Source organism: Salmo salar, chromosome 15 (assembly GCF_965601325.2).
Source record: "Salmo salar chromosome 15, fSalSal1, whole genome shotgun sequence".
Lineage (NCBI taxonomy): Eukaryota > Metazoa > Chordata > Actinopteri > Salmoniformes > Salmonidae > Salmo > Salmo salar.
In genome coordinates, this window is record NC_138305.1 from 83,321,150 (window position 1) to 83,343,667 (window position 22,518).

Below are 22,518 nucleotides of genomic sequence, written 5' to 3' on the forward strand. Positions count from 1 at the left end.
TTAAATAGAACCATGGGGAAAGCTGTTGAAAGGTTATGCTGAAGTACTGAAATTCCCACCGATGAAATATATGGTTCTCACAAATGATGTGCTTGCTGGGTATCCTGCACAAAATAACCATAGGACAACCACACTCTCACCAAGCTCTAAGAAACATATGGTTCTCAGAATGTTATGTGCTAGCTGGGATTTGTGTACCTCACTTAGTGAGAGAGGGCCTCAAATATCACATGTACACTACATGACCAAAAGTATGTGGACAACTGCTCGCCGAACATATCATTACATAATCACGGGCATTAATATGGAGTTGGTCCACCCTTTGCTGCTGTAACAGCCACCACTCTTCTGGGAAGGATTTCCACTAGATGTTGAAACATTGCTGCGGGGACTTGTTTCCATTCAGCCACGAGCATTAGTGAGGTCGGGCACTGATGTTGGGCGATTAGGCTTAGCTCGCAGTTGGCATTCCAATTCATCCCAAAGGTGTTCGATGGGGTTGAGGTCAGGGCTTGGTTCATGCCAGTCAAGTTCTTCCACACCGATCTTGACACACCATTTCCGTATGGACTTCGCTTTGTGCTCAGGGCATTGCGATGCTGAAACAGGAAAGGGCCTTCACCAAACTGTTGCCACAAAGTTGGAAGCGCATAATCGTCTAGAATGTCGTTGTATGCTGTAGCGTTAAGATTTCCCTTCACTGGAACTAAGGGGCCTAACCTGAACCATGAAAAACAGCCCCAGATTGGGGCAGGTAGCGTTCTCCTGGCATCCGCCAAACCCAGATTTGTCCGTCAGACTGCCAGATGGTGAATCGTGATTCATCACTCCAGAGAACGCATGTCCACTGCTTCTGAGTCCAATGGCGGTAGGCTTTACACCACTCCAGCCAATGCTTGGCATTGCGCATGGTGATCTTAGGCTTGTGTGCTAGCAGCTCCTCGGCCATGGAAACCCGTTTCATGAAGCTCCCGGTGAACAGTTCTTGTGCTGACGTTGCTTCCAGTGGCAGTTTGGAACCTTGGTAGTGAGTGTTGCACCCGAGGACAGACTTTGTATGTGCTACGCGCTTCAGCACTCGGCGGTCCTGTTCTGTGAGCTTGTGTGGCCTACCACTTCACGGCTGAGCCGTTGTTGCTCGTAGACATTTCCTTTTCACAATAACAGCACTTACAGTTGACCAGGGCAGCTCTAGCAGGGCAGAAATGTGACAAACTGACTTGTTGGAAAGGTGGCATCCTATGACATTGCCATGTTGAATGTCATTGTGCTCTTCAGTAAGTCCATTCTTCTGCCAATGTTCCTATGGAGATTGCATGGCTGAGTGCCTGTCAGCAACCGTTGTGGCTGAAATAGCCGAATGGAGGAAGTTTGGAACCACCGCCCAGGCAAGCTGAGCAATCGGGGGAGAATGGCCTTGGTCAGGGAAGTGATCAAGAAACCGATGGTCCCTCTGACAGAGCTCCAGATTTCCTCTGTGGAGATGGGAGAACCTTCCAGAAGGACAACCGTCATTTAACCTCTCTAGGACATATGGGACGGTAGCGTTCCCACCTCGCCAACAGCCAGAGAAATAGCAGAGCGCCAAATTCAAAACAACAAAAATCTCATAATTCAAATTTCTCACACATACAAGTATTATACACTATTTTAAAGATAATCTTCTCGTTAATCCAACCACATTGTCCAATTTCAAAAAGGCTTTACGGCGAAAGCATAGCATTCGATTATGTTAGGACAGCACCTAGACAAGAAAAACCACACAGCCATTTTCCAAGCAAGGAGAGGCGTCACAAAAACCAGAAATACAGCTAAAATTAATCACTAACCTTTGATGATCTTCATCAGATGGCACTCATAGGACTTCATGTTACACAATACATGTATGTTTTGCTCAATAAAGTTCATATTTATATCCAAAAACCCCATTTTACATTGGCGTGTAATGTTCAGAAATGTTTTGCCTCCAAAACTCCCGGTGAATGAGCACATCAATTTACAGAAATACTCATCATAAACTTTGATAAAAGATACAAGTGTAATGCACAGAATTATAGATAAACTTCTCAATGCAACCGCTGTGTCAGATTTCAATAAAGCTTTACGGCGAACGCAAACTTTGCAATAATCTGAGTACAGCGCTCAGACATCAAAACAAGCCATACAGATACCCGCCATTTTGGAGTCAACAGAAGTCAGAAATAACATTATAAATATTCACTTACCTTTGATGATCTTCATCAGAATGCACTCCCAGGTATCCCAGTTCCACAATAAATGTTTGTTTTGTTCGATAAAGTTCATCTTTATGTCCAAATACCTACATTTTGTTCGCGTTTAGTCCAGCACTCCAAATTCACTAACCGCGCGAGTTCAGGCTGAAATCCAGGCTGAATCACATCGTGTTGGGAGTCCCATAGGGCGGTGCACAATTGGCCCAGCGTCGTCCGGGTTTGGCCGGGGTAGGACGTCATTGTAAATAGGAATTTGTTTTTAACTTTTAACTGCCTAGTTAAATAAAGGTTAGATAAATCAAATCTGTGCAGCACTCCACCAATCGGGTCTTTATGGTAGAGTGGCCAGATGGAAGCCACTCCTCAGTAAAAGGCACATGACAGCCCGCTTGTAGTTTGCGAAAAGGCACCAAAAGGACTCTCAGACCATGAGAAACAAGATTCTCTGGTCTGATGAAACCAAGATTAAACTCTTTGGCCTGAATGCCAAGCTTCACGTCTGGAGGAAACCTGGCACCATCCCTATGGTGAAGCATGGTGGTGGCAGCATCATGTTGTGGAGATATTTTTCAGCGGCAGGCACTGGGAGACTAGTCAGGATCGATGGAAAGATGAATGGAGCAAAATTCAGAGAGATCCTTGATGAAAACCTGCTCCAGAGTGCTCAGGACCTCAGACTGGGGGGCGACGGTTCACTTTCCAACAAGACAACGGCCCTAAGCACACAGCCAGGATAACGCAAGGGTAGCTTTGGGACAAGTCTCTGAATGTCCTTGTGACCCAGCCAGAGCTCGGACTTGAACCCGATCGAACATCTCTGGAGAGACCTGAAAATAGCTGTTCAGCGATGCCCCCATCAAACCTGACAGAGCTTGAGAGGATCTGCAGAGAAGAATGGGAGAAACTCCCCAAATACAGGTGTGCCAAGCTTGTAGCGTCATACCCCTGAAGACTGAAGACTTTAATTGCTGTCAAAGGTGCTTCAACAAAGTACTGAGTAAAGGGTCTGAATACTTATGTAAATGTGATATTTCTGTTTTTTAATTTTATAAATGTGCAAAAAAATTATAAAAGTCAGTTTTTGCTTTGTCATTATTGGGGATTGTCTATAGAATGATGAGGGGGAAAAAACAATTTAATCCGTTTTAGAATAAGGCTGTAACGTAACAAAATGTGGAAAAATTTAAGCAGTCTAACTACTTTCCGAATGCACTGTAGGTGCAATTTGGACATTATTGATCCCCAGAATGCAACCCACTGTGAAAGGCGATGGTCGCCGACTTGACAAAAGTGATCCTCTCAGATGCACCTATTGAGATCGGCACGATGCAAGACTTTGCTCTTAAACACTCGCGGTTCAAAGCACCTGTTTTTTTTTCTTCAGAAATTGACCCACACTACTACTGTTTACTTGGTGTGTCTACGTTGTCTCGCTGAGTCTACCTTTAAACACAATGTAAAATATGACATGACCCATCACCTTGGCAAGAAGTGACATCCCCAAAAACATAAAAACTATACATGAATGGCTCCTAGCTTCCCACGCATAGGTTACTTGCTGTCCCGAAACCACTAAACCACTAAAACCAAAGCTAAATAAATCAAATGTTATTGGTCACATGCAGATGTTATTGCGAGTGTAGCGAAATGCTTATGCTTCTAGATTTGACAGTGCAGCAGTATCTAACAGGTAATATCTAACAATTCCACAATGAAACCTAATATCTAACAAATTCCACAAAACCTAATACACACAATTTAGTAAAGGAATGGGATAAGAAAAGTACAAACAATATATGGATGACCAGTGACAGAGCGGCTAAGATGCAATAGATAGTAAAGAATAGATAGTGAAGGATACAGTATATAGTGCATACATATGAGATAAGTAATGCAAGCTATGTAAACATTCTTAAAGTGGCATTATTAAAGTGAGTAGTGTTTCATTTATTAAAGTGGCTAATGATATCAAGTCTGTAGGTAGGCAGCCAGCTCTCTGTGCTAGTGATGTCTGTTTTAACAATCTGATGGCCTTGTGATAGAAGCTGTTTTTCAATCTCTCTGTCCCAGCTTTGATGCACCACACTGTCTGTGTGCGTGGACCATTTCAGTTTGTTGGTGATATGTACACCGAGGAACTTAAACTGTCCACCTTCTCCACTGCTGTCCTGTCGCTGTGGATAGGGGGGTGCTCCCTTTGCTGTTTCCTGAAGTCCACGATCATCTCTTTTGTTTTGCTAACATTGAGTGAGAGGTTATTTTCCTGACACCACACTCCGAGGGCCCTCACCTCCTCCCTGTAGACTGTCTCGTCGTTGTTGGTAATCAAGCCTACCACTGTAGTGTCATCTGCAAACTTGATGGCGTGCTTGGCCACACAGTCGTGGGTGAACAGGGTGTACAGGAGGGACTTGTGAGGCATCTGTTTCTCAAACTAGACACTCTAATGTACTTGTCCTCTTGCTCAGTTGTGCACCAGGGCCTCCCACTCCTCTTTCTATTCTGGCTAGAGCCACTTTGCGCTGTTCTGTGAAGGGAGTAGTACACAGCATTGTACGAGATCTTCAGTTTCTTGGCAATTTCTCGCATGGAAAAGCCTTCATTTCTCAGAACAAGAATAGACTGACGAGTTTCAGAAGAAAGTTCTTTGTTTCTAGACATTTTGTGCCTGTAATCGAACCCGCAAATGCTGATGCTCCAGATACTCAACTAGTCTAAAGAAGGCCAGTTTTCTTGCTTCTTTAATTAAAACAACAGTTTTCAGCTATGCTAACATAATTGCAAAAGGCTTTTCTAATGATCAATTAGCCTTTTAAACTTGGATTAGCTAACACAACGTGCCATTGGATCACAGGAGTGATGGTTGCTGATAATGGGCCTCTGTATGCCTATGTAGATATTCCATTTAAAATCGGCCTTTTCCAGCTATAATAGTAATTTACAACATTAACAATGTCTACACTGTATTTCTGATCAATTTGATGTCATTTTAATGGACAAAAAATGTGCTTTTCTTTAAAAAACAAGGACATTTCTAAATGACCCCAAACTTTTGAACGGTAGTGTATGTCTCTTGTTTGAGCCGCTGAATTGCTAATCCACTTTCTCTATACTGACACTTTGCTTGTTTGATTGCCTTACAGAGGGAATAACTACACTGTTTGTATTCGGCCATGTTTCCAGTCGCCTTGCCATGATTAAATGCGGTGGTACGTGCTTTCAGTTTTGCACAAATGCTGCCATCAATTCACGGTTTCTGGTTAGGGAAGGTTTTAACAGTCACAGTGGGTACAACATCTCCTATACACTTCCTTATAAACTCGCTCACCGAGTCAGTGTATACGTCAACGTTATTGTCTGAGGCTAACCAGAACATATCCAAGTCCAGGTAAACGAAGCAATCTTGTAGCATGGAATTAGATTGGTCAGACCAGCGTTGTTTTGACCTAAGCACGGGTGCTTCCTGTTTTTGTTACTGCCTATAGGAGGGGAGCAACAAGATGGAATCATGGTCAGATTTGCCAAATGAGGGCAGGGGAGGGCCTTGTATGCATTGCGGAAGTTAGAGTAGTATTGGTCGAGTGTGTTACTCGCTCGTGTACTGCAATCAATATGCTGATAGAATTTAGGTAGCCTTGTTCTCAAATTAGCTTTGTTAAAATCTCCAACTATAATAAATGCAGCCTCGGGATATATGGTTTCCAGTTTGCATAAAGTCCAGTGAAGTTCCTTGATGTCCGTCTTGGTATTCGCTTGCGGGGGGATATACACGGCTGTGATGATAACCGAGGAGAGTTCTCTTGGGAGATAATACGGTCGCCATTTGATTGTGAGGAATTCTAGGTCAGGTGAACAAAAGGACTTGAGTTCTTGTATGTTGTTACAATTACACCATGAGTCATTAATCATAAAACATACACCCACGCCCTTCTTCTTACCGGAAAATGTTTGTTCCTGTCGGCGCAATGCACTGAAAATCCTGTTGGCTGTACGGACTCTGACAGCATGTCCCCAGCTAGCCATGTCTCTGTGAAACAGAGTATGTTACAATCTCGGATATCTCTTTGGAAAGCAACTCTTGCCCTAATTTCGTTGACTTTGTTTGCTAGGGACTGGACATTAGCGAATAATATACTCGGAAGCGCTGGGTGGTGTGTACACATCCGAGGCCTCACTAGAAGACCGCTCTGGTACCTTCTTCTTCCACGCCGTTGTTTTGGGTCAGCCTCTGGAATCAGTTCAAATGCCCTGGGAGGTGAAGACAAGGATCCGCTTTGAGAAAGTCGTATTCCTGGTCATTGTGCTCTCAGAGAGTTGTCTCTCTGATTTCCAATAGTTCTTCCCGGCTGTATGTAATAACACAAGGTTTTCTCGGCTAAAAATGTAAGAAATTATAACATTAAAAAAAGAAAATACTTCACAGTTTCCGAAGGAAATCCATTGGCGCCATCTTACAATATACAAACAAAATATATATTTTTTTATAAAACTTACACTGTTTTATTTATTTAGTTTATCTGAAAACTAAACTGAATTTCAAATGAAAATCTTAAAACGAATAGAAATAAAAACTGATAGAAAAACACTAAGAACCTTGCTGCTGACATGCAGTTGGGATAGTATTAACATAAGTAACAATAGTTTTTGAGTGGATTATCCCTTTAATTTTCTAAATGCGAGTCCTTCAGCAATGGTACATTGTTAATATGACAAACTCTTCTTGCAGAGTGATGCCAAGCAGCTAGTTAGTTTGCTATCATCTAACAATGATCACGAGTCGAGGCTGAACGACAACACGGATAATATAGAGTTGGCGGGATTTTCCATGCATCGGCAGGACAGAGAAGCTAGGTCTGGTAAGACGAGGGGCGGGGGTGTGTGTCTATTTGTCAATAACAGCTGGTGCGCAATGTCTAATATTAAAGAAGTCTCGAGGTATTGCACTCCTGAGGTAGAGTACCTTATGATAAGCTGTAGACCACATTATCTACCAAGAGAATTCTCATCTATATTATTCGTAGCTGTCTATTTACCACCACAAACCGATGCTGGCACTAAGACCGCACTCAACCAGCTGAATAAGACCATAAGCAAACAAGAAAATGCTCATCCAGAAGCAGCGCTCCTAGTGGCCGGGGACTTTAATGCAGGCAAATACCTAATTTCTACCAGCATTTCACATGTGCAACCAAACTCTAGACCACCTTTACTCCACACAAAGAGACATACAAAACTCTCCCTTGCCCTCCATTTGGCAAATCTGTCCATAATTCTATCCTCCTGATTCCTGCTTACAAGCGAAAACTAAAGCAGGAAGTACTAGTGACTCACTCAATGCGGAAGTGGTCAGATGACGCGGATGCTACACTACAGGACTGTTTTGCTAGCACAGATGGGAATATGTTCCGGGATTCATCCAATGGCATTGAGGATTATACCACCTCAGTCATCGGCTTCATCAATAAGTGCATTGATGACGTCGTCCCCACAGTGACCGTACGTACCTATCCCAACCAGAAGCCATGGATTACAGGCAACATCCACATCGTGCTAAAGCCTAGAGCTGCTGCTTTCAAGGAGAGGGACACTAATCCGGACGCTAATAAGAAATCCTGCTTCGCTCTTAGACGAACCATCAAACATGCAAAGCGTCAAAACAGGATTAAGATTCAATCCTACTACACCGGCTCTGACTCTCGTCGGATGTGCCAAGGCTTGAAAACTATTACAGACTACAAAGGGAAACATAGCCGCGAGCTTCCCAGTGATGCGAGCCTACTAGACCAGCTAAATGCCTTTTTATGCTCGCTTTGAGGCAAGCAACACTGAAACATGCATGAGAGCACCAGCTGTTCCGGATGACTGTGTAATAACGCTCTTGGTATCCGATTTGAGCAAGACCTTTAAATAGGTCAACATTTACAAAGCTGCGGGGCCAGACGGATTACCAGGACTTTTCAACTTCTCCCTGACCGAGTCTGTAATACCTACATGTTTCAAGCAGACCTCCGTAGTCCCTGTGCCCAAGGAAGCGAAGGTAACCTGCCTAAATGATTACCGCCCCGTTGCACTCACGTTGGTCGCCATTAAGTCTTTGAAAGGCTGATCATGGCTCACATCAACCGCATCATCCCGGATACCCTATACCCACTCCAATTTGCATACCACTTCAACAGATCCACAGATGACGCAATCTCAATCACACTCCACACTGCTCTTTCCCACCTGGACAAAAGGATCACCTATGTGAGAATGCTGTTCATTGACTACAGCTTAGCGTTCAACACCATAGTGCCCACAAAGCTCATCACTAAGCTAGGAATATGCAACACATACTACACTTTTGAGTACTTTTAATACACTATACATGAATGTGTCCAGATACTTACAACCTCTTCAAATGGGGGGACAAGATACAGTGGGGGGAAAAAAGTATTTGATCCCCTGCTGATTTTGTACGTTTGCCCACTGACAAAGAAAGGATCAGTCTATAATTTTAATGGTAGGTTTATTTGAACAGTGAGAGACAGAATAACAACAAAAATATCCAGGAAAACGCATGCCAGAAATGTTATAAATTGATTTGCATTTTAATGAGGGAAATAAGTATTTGACCCACTCTCAATCAGAAAGATTTCTGGCTCCCAGGTGTCTTTTATACAGATAACGAGATGAGATTAGGAGCACACTCTTAAAGGGAGTGCTCCTAACCACAGCTTGTTACCTGTAAAAAAGACACCTGTCCACAGAAGCAATCAATCAATCAGATTCCAAACTCTCCACCATGGCCAAGACCAAAGAGCTCTCCAAGGATGTCAGGGACAAGATTGTAGACCTACACAAGGCTGGAATGGGCTACAAGACCATCGCCAAGCAGCTTGGTGAGAAGGTGACAACATTTGGTGCGATTATTTGCAAATGGAAGAAACACAAAATAACTGTCAATATCCCTCGGCCTGGGGCTCCATGCAAGATCTCACCTTGTGGAGTTGCAATGATCATGAGAACGGTGAGGAATCAGCCCAGAACTACACGGGAGGATCTTGTCAATGATCTTAAGGCAGCTGGGACCATAGTCACCAAGAAAACAATTGGTAACACACTACGCCATGAAGGACTGAAATCCTGCAGCGCCCGCAAGGTCCCCCTGATCAAGAATACATATACATGCCCGTCTGAGGTTTGCCAATGAACATCAGAATGACTCAGAGGACAACTGGTGAAAGTGTTGTGGTCAGATGAGACCAAAATGGAGCTCTTTGACATCAACTCAACTCGCCGTGTTTGGAGGAGGAGGAATGCTGCCTATGACCCCAAGAACACCATCTCCACCGTCAAACATGGCGGTGGAAACATGATGCTTTGGGGGTGTTTTTCTGCTAAGGGGACAGGACAACTTCATCGCATCAAAGGGACAATGGACGGGGCCATGTACCGTCAAATCTTGGGTGAGAACCTCCTTCCCTCAGCCAAGGCATTGAAAATGGGTCGTTGATGGGTATTCCAGCATGACAATGACCCAAAACACACGGCCAAGGCAACAAAGGAGTGGCTCAAGAAGAAGCACATTAAGGTCCTGGAGTGGCCTAGCCAGTCTCCAGACCTTAATCCCATAGAAAATCTGTGGAGGGAGCTGAAGGTTCGAGTTGCCAAACGTCAGCCCTGAAACCTTAATGACTTGGAGAAGATCTGCAAAGAGGAGTGGGACAAAATCCCTCCTGAGATGTGTGCAAACCTGGTGGCCAACTACAAGAAACGTCTGACCTCTGTGATTGCCAACAAGGGTTTTGCCACCAAGTACTAAGTCATGTTTTGCAGAGGGGTCAAGTACTTATTTCCCTCATTAAAGTGTAAATCATTTTATAACATTTTTGACATGCGTTTTTCAGGATTTTTTTGTTGTTATTCTTAGGCATGCTGCAAAGAGGCATGAGGACTGCAGATGTGGCCAGGGCAATAAATTGCAATGTCCGTACTGTAAATCGCCTAAGACAGCGCTACAGGGAGACAGGACGGACAGCTGATCGTCCTCGCAGTGGCAGACCACGTGTAACAACACCTGCACAGGATTGGTACATCCGAACATCACACCTGCGGGACAGGTACAGGATGGCAACAACAACTGCCCGAGTTACACAAGGAACGCACAATCCCTCCATCAGTGCTCAGACTGTCCGCAATAGGCTGAGAGAGGCTGGACTGAGGGCTTGTAGGCCAGTTGTAAGGCAGGTCCTCACCAGACATCACCGGCAACAACGTCGCCTATGGGCACAAACCGACCTTCGCTGGACCAGACAGGACTGGCAAAAAGTGCTCTTCACTGGTGAGTCGCGGTTTTGTCTCACCAGGGGTGATGGTCGGATTTGCGTTTATCGTCGAAGGAATGAGCGTTACACCGAGGCCTATACTCTGGAGCGGGATCGATTTGGAGGTGGAGGGTCCGTCATGGTCTGGGGCGGTGTGTCACAGCATCATCGGACTGAGCTTGTTGTCATTGCAGGCAATCTCAACGCTGTGCGTTACAGGGAAGACATCCTCCTCCCTCATGTGGTACCCTTCCTGCAGGCTCATCCTGACATGACCCTCCAGCATGACAATGCCACCAGCCATACTGCTCGTTCTGTGCGTAATTTCATGCAAGACAGGAATGTCAGTGTTCTGCCATGGCCAGCGAAGAGCCCGGATCTCAATCCCATTGAGTACGTCTGGAACCTGTTGGATCGGAGTGTGAGGGCTAGGGGCATTCCCCCCAGAATGTCCGGGAACTTGCAGGTGCCTTGGTGGAAGAGTGGGGTAACATCTCACAGCAAGAACTGGCAAATCTGGTGCAGTCCATGAGGAGGAGATGTACTGCAGTACTTAATGCAGCTGGTGGCCACACCAGATACTGACTGTTGCTTTTGATTTTGACACTTCCCCCCCCCCCCTTTTTCAGGGACACATTATTCAATTTCTGTTAGTCACATGTCTGCGGAACTTGTTCAGTTTGTCTCAGTTGGTGAATCTTGTTATGTTCATACAAATATTTACACATGTTAAATTTGCTGAAAATAAACGCAGTTGACAGTGAATGGACTTTTCTTTTTTTGCTGAGTTTATATCATCCAATCAAACAAACTGTCAAGGTAGGAATGTGAATGGAAAAGTGCTCATACTGTCAGTTTGATCGGGTCATACCATTCTATTGTGTTTTAGGAAGGTGGGTAGCTGGCAGTCGGGTGCGTGTCGATTGTGTGCAAGATGTGCCTCCCGTAATCTGATTAACAAATGAGTTATTTTATTGTCATTTTGGCCCTAGCTATGCAAACACATTTCCTCCATATAACATAAGTCATGTTTTGTTTATTGTTAAAGAACCGATTCTGTGATAAGAGTCCCTTGTATTCCGTAGGGAGCTGATATTCCAGACCTTAAGCCCTCTCATGGAAAACCCACTGTCGTTTCCCTCAGTCACCACGGCAAACTAATTTGCTGTGACTGCAGTAGCCAAGCTGCTATTGTAGTTAATGACTGTTGCAGTTAACAGTTGGGGAGAGGGTTTGCAATTACACTGAGAGCCCCCCCCCCCCTTCTTCTCTCCCTTTTTCTCCCCACAACGCTGAGTAATAGCGTCCGACTGCCTGGCTGCCAATTGCTTGAACCCCTTTTGTTAAAGTTCATGTATTGCTCTAGTGCCGGGCGCAATGAAGTGATGTATCCTTTTGAATACAACTGCATTACTCTCTTCGCCCAGAGTAGGGCCTTGACTCCCATTATGATTTCCCTACAACTTCACACGGACAATTAATGAATGGGTCTTGGAAGCACTTCAGCATACACAGCCTGTAATGGAATTGTGCGGTTGTTTGGCCCTCTTTGTCAGTGTCACCATATTGGTGACCAGCTGGCCATTAAAGGCGGAGACAGGCCTGGACATATGTAGTGTACATTATATGGAGGTATTTACTGAATAATTTACTGAATACACAATGTCGGCCACTTCGGCAGCAGCTGTGAGCCCCTGCTCTGTCTCTCAAATTCATGCTCTTGCCCAGCTACAAAGTCTCCTTCTGATGATTCAAGCCAGCCAAAGTCATTGACCTCATTATTCTTGGCTTCATATCTGCGATAGCGAGGGGTAACAATACACAGTGGCTAGAACTGGATGGACTAAAATGGCGGCATGCAAGATCTGCACAAGCAGTTTACTCTTTGCGCCTCAGTCTCATTATCATTTTGAAAGTATAGTCTTAGTGGCTAGCGACTTCACTCCAACATCTGGAATTGTTGATGTATTGCGGTGTCGTCGCAGTAGCCATTTACAGTAATTAGCATTGGGCAACTAAATGTGCAATTTCCATACCCTGAACTCACTAACACTTTTTTTGGGGGGGGGGAGGACAAGGTTGTGGGCTCTGGAAAATTGACCCGGGGTCAACCTTAGGGTTGCAAACATTCCTAAAAAAAAATCCAGAAGTAGTTCTTCCAAAATAATCGTTTGAGGATTTTAGATTTCCTGCTTATTCCAACTTTATCCCGGGAATCTTTCAACAACAATTTTCCAACGGTACAGAATGTCACCTTTTATTTGAGGGTATTTTCATACATATCTGTTTTTAACATTTTAGAAATGAAAGCACTTTATATACAGTGGGGGGGAAAGTATTTGATCCCCTGCTGATTTTGTACGTTTGCCCACTTACAAAGAAATTATCAGTCTATAATTTTAATAGTAGGTTTATTTGAACAGTGAGAGACAGAATAACAAACAAAAAATCCAGAAAAACGCATGTCAAAAATGTTATAAAATGATTTAAATTTGAATGAGGAAAATAAGTATTTGACCCCTCTGCAAAACATGAATTAGTACTTGGTGGCAAAACCCTTGTTGGCAATCACAGAGGTCAGACGTTTCTTGTAGTTGGCCACCAGGTTTGCACACATCTCAGGAGGGATTTTGACCCACTCCTCTTTGCAGATCTTCTCCAAGTCATTAAAGTTTCAAGGCTGACGTTTGGCAACTCGAACCTTCAGCTCCCTCCACAGATTTTCTATGAGATTAAGGTCTGGAGACTGGCTAGGCCACTCCAGGACCTTAATGTCCTTCTTCTTGAGCCACTCTTTTGTTGCCCTGGCTGTGTGTTTTGGGTCATTGTCATGCTGGAATACCCATCCACGACCCATTTTCAATGCCCTGGCTGAGGGAAGGAGGTTTTCACCCAAGATTTGACAGTACATGGCCCCGTCCATCGTCCCTTTGATGTGGTGAAGTTGTCCTGTCCCCTTAGCAGAAAAACACCCCCAAAGCATAATGTTTCCACCTCCATGTTTGACGGTGGAGATGGTGTTCTTGGGGTCATAGGCAGCATTCCTCCTCCAAACACGGCGAGTTGAGTTGATGTCAAAGAGCTCCATTTTAGTCTCATTTGACCACAACACTTTCACCAGTTGTCCTCTGAGTCATTCAGATGTTCATTGGCAAACTTCAGATGGGCATGTATATGTATTCTTGAGCAGGGGGACCTTGCGGGCGCTGCAGGATTTCAGTCCTTCACGGCGTAGTGTGTTACTAATTGTTTTCTTGGTGACTATGGTCCCAGCTGCCTTGAGATCATTGACAAGATCCTCCCGTGTAGTTCTGGGCTGATTCCTCACCGTTCTCATGATCATTGCAACTCCACAAGGTGAGATCTTGCATGGAGCCCCAGGCCGAGGGATATTGACAGTTCTTTTGTGTTTCTTCCATTTGCGAATAATCGCACCAAATGTTGTCACCTTCTCACCAAGCTGCTTGGCGATGGTCTTGTAGCCCATTCCAGCCTTGTGTAGGTCTACAATCTTGTCCCTGACATCCTTGGAGAGCTCTTTGGTCTTGGCCATGGTGGAGAGTTTGGAATCTGATTGATTGATTGCTTCTGTGGACAGGTGTCTTTTTTACAGGTAACAAGCTGCGGTTAGGAGCACTCCCTTTAAGAGTGTGCTCCTCATCTCAGCTCGTTACCTGTATAAAAGACACCTGGGAGCCAGAAATCTTTCTGATTGAGAAGGGGTCAAATACTTATTTCCCTCATTAAAACGCAAATCAATTTATAAAATTTCTGGCATGCGTTTTCCTGGATTTTTTTATTGTTATTCTTTCTCTCACTGTTCAAATAAACCTACCATTAAAATTATAGACTGATCCTTTCTTTGTCAGTGTGCAAACGTACAAAATCAGCAGGGGATCAAATACTTTTTTCCCCCACTGTATCTTGTCCCCCCATTTGAAGAAGTCGTATGTATTTGGACAAATTCATGTATAGTGTATTAAAGTAGTCAAAGTGTAGTATTTGTTGCATATTCCTAGCATGCAATGACTACATCAAGCTTGTGACTACAAACTTGTTTGATGCATTTGCAGTTTGCTTTAGTTGTGTTTTGGATTACCATAATTTCCGGACTATTAAGCGCACCTGAATATAAGCCGCACCCACTGAATAAAAAAAATATATATATTTTGAACATAAATAAGCCGCACATGTCTATAAGCCGCAGGTGCCTACCGGTACATTGAAACAAATGAACTTTACACAGGTTTTAACGAAACACGGCTTGTAACAAAAATAAATAGGCTTTAACGAAACACGGCTTGTAACAAAAATAAATAGGCTTTAACGAAACACGGCTTGTAACAAAAAATAAAAAATTAGCAGTAAGCTTTAGTTGTCTTTTTGCACTGAGTCAATTCCTCACGCTGCTGTTTCTAACGTCTTATCATCGACTCATTAAGACCAAGCTCCCGTGCAGCAGCTCTATTTCCTTTTCCAACAGCCAGATCAATCGCCTTCAACTTGAAAGCTGCATCATATGCATTTCTCCGTGTCTTTGCCATGATGAGGGTGACAAAATGACTACCGTAATCAGAATGATGGGAAGTTTGAGAGTGCTCGATTTAATCTAAACAGTAAACAAAAAATTTGTTTGACCTTAACCCGTTCGGCAATTTCATTGGTCTAATGAAAGCTTCATGCCGCCCAAAAACTGAGCACGTCACAGAATGTGTTTTTTTTTTTAAGAAAAAAAATTGAAAGCGGGAAAAATCCATATATTAGCCGCGTCATTGTTTAAGCCGCGGGGTTCAAAGCGTGGGAAAAAGTTGCGGCTTATAGTCTGGAATTTACGGTATGTTTTGCCCAATAAGAACTGAGTGGGGATTAATGTTTTGTGTCATTTTGGAGTCACTTTTATTGTAAATAAGAATAGAAGATGTTTCTGAACACTTCTACATTAATGTGGATGCTACCATGATTACTGATAATTATGAATGAGTCATGAATAATGATGATCATACCCCCACAATCATGAAGAAATATCATACCCTCAAAAAAATGCGAACCTCTTACCATTACCAATAACAGGGGAGGTTAACAGTTTTCAGGGCGTATGATTTTTGTGCCTCTGTACATTTCTCACTCATCATTATTCACAATTCATTCATGATTATTCCTCATCATGGTAGCATCCACATTATTGTAGTGCTCTGAAACAGTTCAGAAATATCTTATATTCTTATTTACAATAAAAGTGACTCCAAAATTACATGATTCACCATTCAGTTCCTATTGGGCAAAACACAATCTGAAACACAATCAAACCCAACTGCAATTGCATCCTGCAAGTTTGTAAAGTCACAAGCTTGATGTAGTCAATGTGTGCAAGAAATATGGGACCAAATACTAAACGTATGACTACTTTAATACACTGTAAGTGAATTTGTCCAAATACTTATGACTTCTTCAAATGGGGGGAGTAAATACATAAAATGCTTTTGTTTCTACTAAACCATGTATGAAAATACCCTCAAATAAAAGATGACATTCTGTACTGTCTCCTCATTTTGATCTCAAATCAAAAATGCTGGAGTATAGAGCCAAATGTAAAATTTTAGCTTCACTGTCCAAATAAATACGTAGGAGAGTTACAGTGACCTAAAATTCTTGCGTCATGTCTTAACAGGGTCCCATTTTCGTCAAACTGATGCTTATAGCTCAGCACTGGCACATTGGTGTCTGTCCAGTCTTGCACAGTAGGCAAGCTTTTAACCATTCGCTGACACCAACCTCAAGTGTAGGCAGCTACAATATCTGTTGATGTTAATGCGATTAGGCTTGATTTAACACTTTGCACGACAGTGATTTATATGAATGTTTATTGTCTTTCGGTAATAGAATCAGTCGGTGAAACTTAATGCATTGTTTGGTAATATACGTGCGACTGGAAAGCAAGGGGCCAACAAACTGGGGCTCGTGTTATTTGAAATCATACACCCTCTTCTTACACCAACACTTGAAATAATTCAATCTTCAAAGTCAATGAGAAAAGAGCAATATTTATTGGGATTAGGCGGGACATTTTGTCTGGCAGCCTCCACCCAAATGAGGCATTTTTTCCCCCTTTGTTGATCGTTTGAGGATTTAAGATGCATTTGAAGCCAGTGTCTGCATGGATAATGGAAGGTTAGAGACTGTTATTTGATTTAAGTTCAGACACCAGAGATTAATATCTTTATTTTACACGTCAAAAATATCCCAAAGCATCTATGACTGAAAAGCTGGGGCCAATTTGACTGGTTATTGGATACCATTATAAATATCAAGAGGTCAACTTTAATAAATGACTTAGGCCTATAATTTAAAATTTTTGTATTGTTTTTACAGATATTGTATTTGAGTTGGACTTCTCTGGACTAGCTTAACTGAAAGTAAAAATGTTCCAGCTTCCTCTACTTTATGCTTCCACTAAATAAAACTTTAGTATCAGCTGACATCCAGCGTTTTAAGTGTACTTGTTGTCTCTGTTTGCAGTGACCCAGCTCCAGCAGACCCTGGCTACAGTACAGGACCTCCTGGTCCAGCAGCAGCAGAAAATACATGACCTGTCTCAGGAGCTATCTACCTCTGAGGTACAACATCATCAGACTTTCACACACACACACTCAAACACATATGCTTAATCTCACCTGTCTCAGGCTACTGGTGCCATACACACTAGTCTGGCTCAGACCTGGGTCAAATACGTAGATCAAATACTTTATAAGTATTTGAGTGGTGCTTGATTTTTTTAGTTTGCCACTTTTGGGACAATTTCATTGGTTCTGTTTTACTGGGAAAACAAAAAATACAATACAAGTATTTGAAAGTGTTAGACTTAGTGTTTGAACCAGGTCTGGTCTGGCTACAGCAAGTGGTAAAAAGAAGTAAAATACACTCCACCTGTCTGCTGTTTTTAGTGGAAAGTTCAGGGTTTTGTTCATAAGGCACCAAATGAAAGACAACGCACTGACGCAGGGAGGGACTACTTCGTTTTCCATTGTGAAACATTTGAAAATGTTTTCCGATGCATGCCTTAATGAACATGACCCAAAACAGAGGATTTATTTGGCTCATCGCGCTCTAGTGACTCCTTGTGGCGGGGCAAGCGCATGCAGGCTGACTTCATTCGTCAGTTGATCGGTTTTTCCTCCGACACATAGGGGGTGCAGCTGGCTTCCAGGTTAAGCAGGCGGTGTTAAGAAATGCGGTTTGGTCATGTTTTGTAGGATACATGACTCGACCTTTGTCTCTTCTGAGGCCGTTGGGGAGTTGCAGAGATGAGACAAGATCGAAAAAGGTGGTTCAATGCACATTTTATTTGTCACATGCTTCATAAAACAACCGGTGTAGACTAACAGTGAAATGCTTACTTAACGTGCCCTTACCAACAATAAGAACAACAAAAAAGCACAAGAGCATTTCGACACCATCTAAGGGATGGGCATTTGAGATTATTTCACAATTCAAATAATGTGATTTTTTTCAGATATCAGGATAGTCTAAATAATAAAAATAAATTGCTCTCTTGACCAATCAGACTGACTCAAATGCACATGGCAGTTGTAAACAGCGAACAGGCTGCTTTTCACTGTTGGTTTTAGCCAAACACTACGGGGAAAGAGAAGTCTGATTTTCGCCATGATAGAACCGGTGTCTGTATGTAGCCTCGCTACTGTATATAGCCTGTCTTTTTTACTGTTGTTTTATTTCTTTACTTACCTATTGTTCACCTAATACCTTTTTTGCACTATTGGTTAGAGCCTTTAAGTAAGCATTTCACTGTAAGGTGAAATACCTTTTGTATTCGGCGCACGTGACAAATAAATAAACTTTGATTTGATTCTATTACAAAAAAAGGTTTTCTGATGAGTGTTTTGCATTGCTCTGTGTCAAGTCTTGTGGAAACTCGGTTAGGTGAACACCTGTAATTGCTATTTGAAGCGCCGAAAATAGCATACCGATGTCAGGGCAGACTGGAGGGCTAAATGCACAGTATTAGCTCAACACGTTATAAAAACTACATTCAAAGGTTTGTTTATTAAATTAAGTCAAATGTCATTTTATATTCATGTAGGTAACAATGACACAATGATTATTACATTTATAACAAAGCTTTTCAATTGTCCAAATGGGCCTACACATTTTTTTGCTACAAAATGTACTCAAGTAATTGATTACTAAGGTCCGTTTGGATATCTGGATAGATATCCCTGTTAACCAGCTCAGATTGTGCAAAATGTGTTAGAAACATAAGATTAGCATTCCTGAAACATTATTTTGTTAAAATATAATTTGATCTCTGAGAAAATTAAGCGAATTGATTGAACAAAACATTTTCATATTAATTTATAGGATTCATATAATCTTCAATAAATATAGTACCTAACATTTGATTTGGACCATAATTCTTCCTAACAATGAGTATCGCATCAGAAATCCAATAAAATGATCAAAATTCACCCACGGATCCCCTACACCCCAATCCCAACCCAACAACCAGTATACCATATTAGTTCTCTGTCTCACAAGTAGTACGGTGCTGTGGCTTGGAGTATTGCTTCTTCATCCTATGTAATGTATTCCCTGTGAATCTGGTGATGCGTTTTTCTTCTCCCTTTTATAGAAAAATAAACCTTTGAAGTTGTTTGCATTATTTTCCATAAATTAATGTCAAAGTACCAAGTTTTGCCCACTAGATGCCGCTGTTCCTGCTACTACGACAACCTTTTATAAATTGTGCTGGTCTCTAGTCTTAATTAAATGGATCACAACATTTTCTTAGCAACTTTGGGTATAAAACCAGTAACTTTTTCTCATGATGAAAATAAATTGTGTGGCCAGTTCTCCATGAAAGCAATTCAGTTTGTCATCTCATCATGACATCCATGATGTTATCATCTTCTGCCATAACTCTGTTCTTGGCTTAAATTTTATCGTCCGCTTTCACAATCCACAGTTACAACCGTTTAGGTGCTAAGGGCCGAATTATTGTTTTAAAACTCGTCATGTCAAAAAAAATTGGTGAACTTAAGTGCAAGTATGAAATATTACTTGTTCTTTATCACGCTGTCATAAATCGTTTTATGATCATCGGCCCAAAAAACTCCCTTGGAATCAAGACCATCTCAGACAATGTTTTATGTCCACAGCTTGTTAAGCACATGGGGTGTTCGTCTGCAGCATCTGGATGGCGCAGGAAAACATATGCGTACGCATCTGTTTCGGCAAACGGCAGAGAAAAATATGAATCTCTCCCCTGGATGAGGTTAATCAAAACCGCCGACTCATAGCTCATTTTCGAGTGAGTCTCTCTTGCCCCCACGCTGCTTCCTAAACTGAGTTGAAAGGATAGTTGTGTTTTTGGGTGGGAGGGAGGGAGGGGGTGGACAAAACCCTAACTGAGCCACTATGCAAACAGAACTTTGTGTGTACCATTTTTCTTTGTCCTGGCAAGCCCCAGTCCGATCCAGTCACTGTTAAGCCCACTTTAAACAATGAACTACATCTGCAGCACTGGAGAACAAGAGATGTTTTTTTTTGCCAAAACACAGATTGGATTAAAAAGTGCCCGCTTCATTTGCTGTGAGTGCCTTGTTGGAAGGCGGCAGTGTATAAAAAGTATATTTCACATCAAAACACCCATTAAACAAATCATAAACTCTGCTTTATAGCTATAGTGTTGATCTTAAATTTTCCACGGAGAGACGTAGAAGCCCTGTTGTTCCCGGGCCATATGGGAAATTGGGAAATTGTTTTCAGGTCCGGAGCGTGTGATTAAGAACACATGTTGGAGCTGCCGAGCTACTTATCGTTTGCAGTTAGCGGCTTTCTGGGTTTCTCCCCTCGCCGCTCAAAGTGCGCCACTCTTGGCAATTATACCTCTCAACGCGGAAATGTGCATTTAACCCGAAACACATGCCGACTTCTGTTTCATCAGCTGCTAAGTAAACAGTTCTTAAAGTTTGGAAACCGCTGAATTGCAATGTATATGGCACCCCAACACAAACTGACTGGGGATGTCATTATACAAGTGAGAGATTGCGCACACACACTCAAACACACACATTATATATTTCTGCCTACAAACCTCAGAGGGCCCAGCAAAATGTACTCTCAGTGGGTATTTACTCTATAATCATGACTTATTTTGAAAATGATCACCTAGCTACATCATACCACTACTGTTAAATGCCTCGGTGAAGAATGAATAGGCTTCAGGGTAATTCGTCTCCAATGTTAACAGGAGGGGTAGCCCCCTATTTTGGTCCCATTATCATTACAAATCTGCCAGTTAACTGTGTTTGCTCCGCTGTCTCAATTCAGTGATAGTTCTCTTTATTAGTGGCTGCACATAGAAGATTAAGAAACTGCTGTTCTGTACCAGAAGAAGCACTCCGGCACTGGGAAAGTAGAATAAATAGACTGAAATCAATTGCGCCCGTGTTTTTCCTGGAAAACGCTCCTCGGGGATTTCTTTTGAAGCTAATTCTACCATAAATATACATGCATTACAAGGAAAAAGACAACACAGTCGGCTGGTGGAGTAACTGTGAATTAATTTGCCTTTAGACATTTTGAAACAAGGCTTGTTAAGATCCTATCTGTTGCTAATGGTCCGTAGGCATTTTATCTTCATTTATTTCACGCATTGCCATCCATGGAGGAGTTGTTAGATTTTTTTCTCTCTTTTGCTCGTAATATATTTTTCTGGAACCACTTAGTTAAGCAGCAGAAAGGGGCTGACCCCTATCACACCCAAGCAACCACTCAAGACAGATTAGGAACACAGCTATTACACCAGTTAGGAGGAAACTGTATAGCGCTTAACAGCACTGGTCATAGATCAAAGTCTCCGTTCTTAAGCCAGAATACGCAAAGTGATTATAGGGGCAGTTATAATCATATGAATAGAATTAGAAGATTCAATTACGTGCATGTAATGCTTACTATGCTGCTATAATGCTTTCTGTACATTACTTTATTATGAACATGGTGTCATGCCACACTTGACAAAGGAAATGACCACATGGCTATTTCTGAAATCACAATGTCAACATGACATAACACCTTATGTTCAGTTAGCATGGTGTATAATGCCAGCTGCCATATGTCATGTTGCCATGAATAAGCGTGGTTATAATGCATGAATATTATGTCTGCGGACAAAACTGCCATACGGTTGCGTCAACTTTCGCTGTAGTGCACTACGTAGGGAATAGGGTGCCATTTGGGTTGTATCCATAGTTTTAAGTAGGCGTCATGACTGTGAAGCGTTTCCCTGTTTCTTAGGTAAGAGTTTTACGTCTTGGAAGTATAGAAGAAGCCTCAGCCTGTGGAGCAATACATTTTTTTCTTTCCAAAGGTAAAATGAGAGAGAAGCACATTCCAACCTTATTATGTGGGGGGCCTTGGGGAGACCTGGGATTAAGATGGTTTTAATGAGGTGAACCCTGAATGTCTTCACCAAGGCTCCCACCGATGCACACCCAGGACGGTTTTGGGGCTGTATGTATCAAGCGTCTTCGAGTAAGAGTGCTGATTTTAGGATCAGTTTTGCCTTTTAGATCACAATTCATAAGATTTCATGGACAGGGGCCACCTGATCCTAGATCAGCACTCCTACTCTGAGAAGCTTGATACATACGGCCCCTGATGTTCCCTGGAAAACACTGCACCCTCCCTCCCTTCGATGTAAATGAGTCTGATCCCTCTCGGATGTGATTCAATTAATTTCTCTTAGATTTAATTACAATTGAAAGAGACCAAGTTATCCGTCTCACCGTGATAGGGTGTCTCAGCTTCCTAACTAGCTGCCTCTAGTGAGTCTGGAGTTCTTAATTACAGTTTTTTAGTATTATTTTATCCTGCTTTCCCCACTTTATTTTTCTCCTCTTCTCTGGTCCAATCCATATACCGCCCTTCTCCCCTTCGGAAACAAAAAAGGATAGGGGTGC

General features: G+C 42.4%; 1 protein-coding gene across 1 annotated transcript in view; it reads left to right on the plus strand.

Annotated features, from left to right (window-relative positions):
* pex14 (peroxisomal biogenesis factor 14) overlaps positions 1-22,518 on the plus strand; it is a 115,452-nt gene that overhangs the window by 87,633 nt on the left and 5,301 nt on the right. Inside the window, exon 7 of the mRNA XM_014145823.3 lies at positions 17,057-17,154. Within this exon, the coding sequence (XP_014001298.1) occupies positions 17,057-17,154 (98 nt within the window). The remainder of the gene's footprint in view (positions 1-17,056; positions 17,155-22,518) is intronic.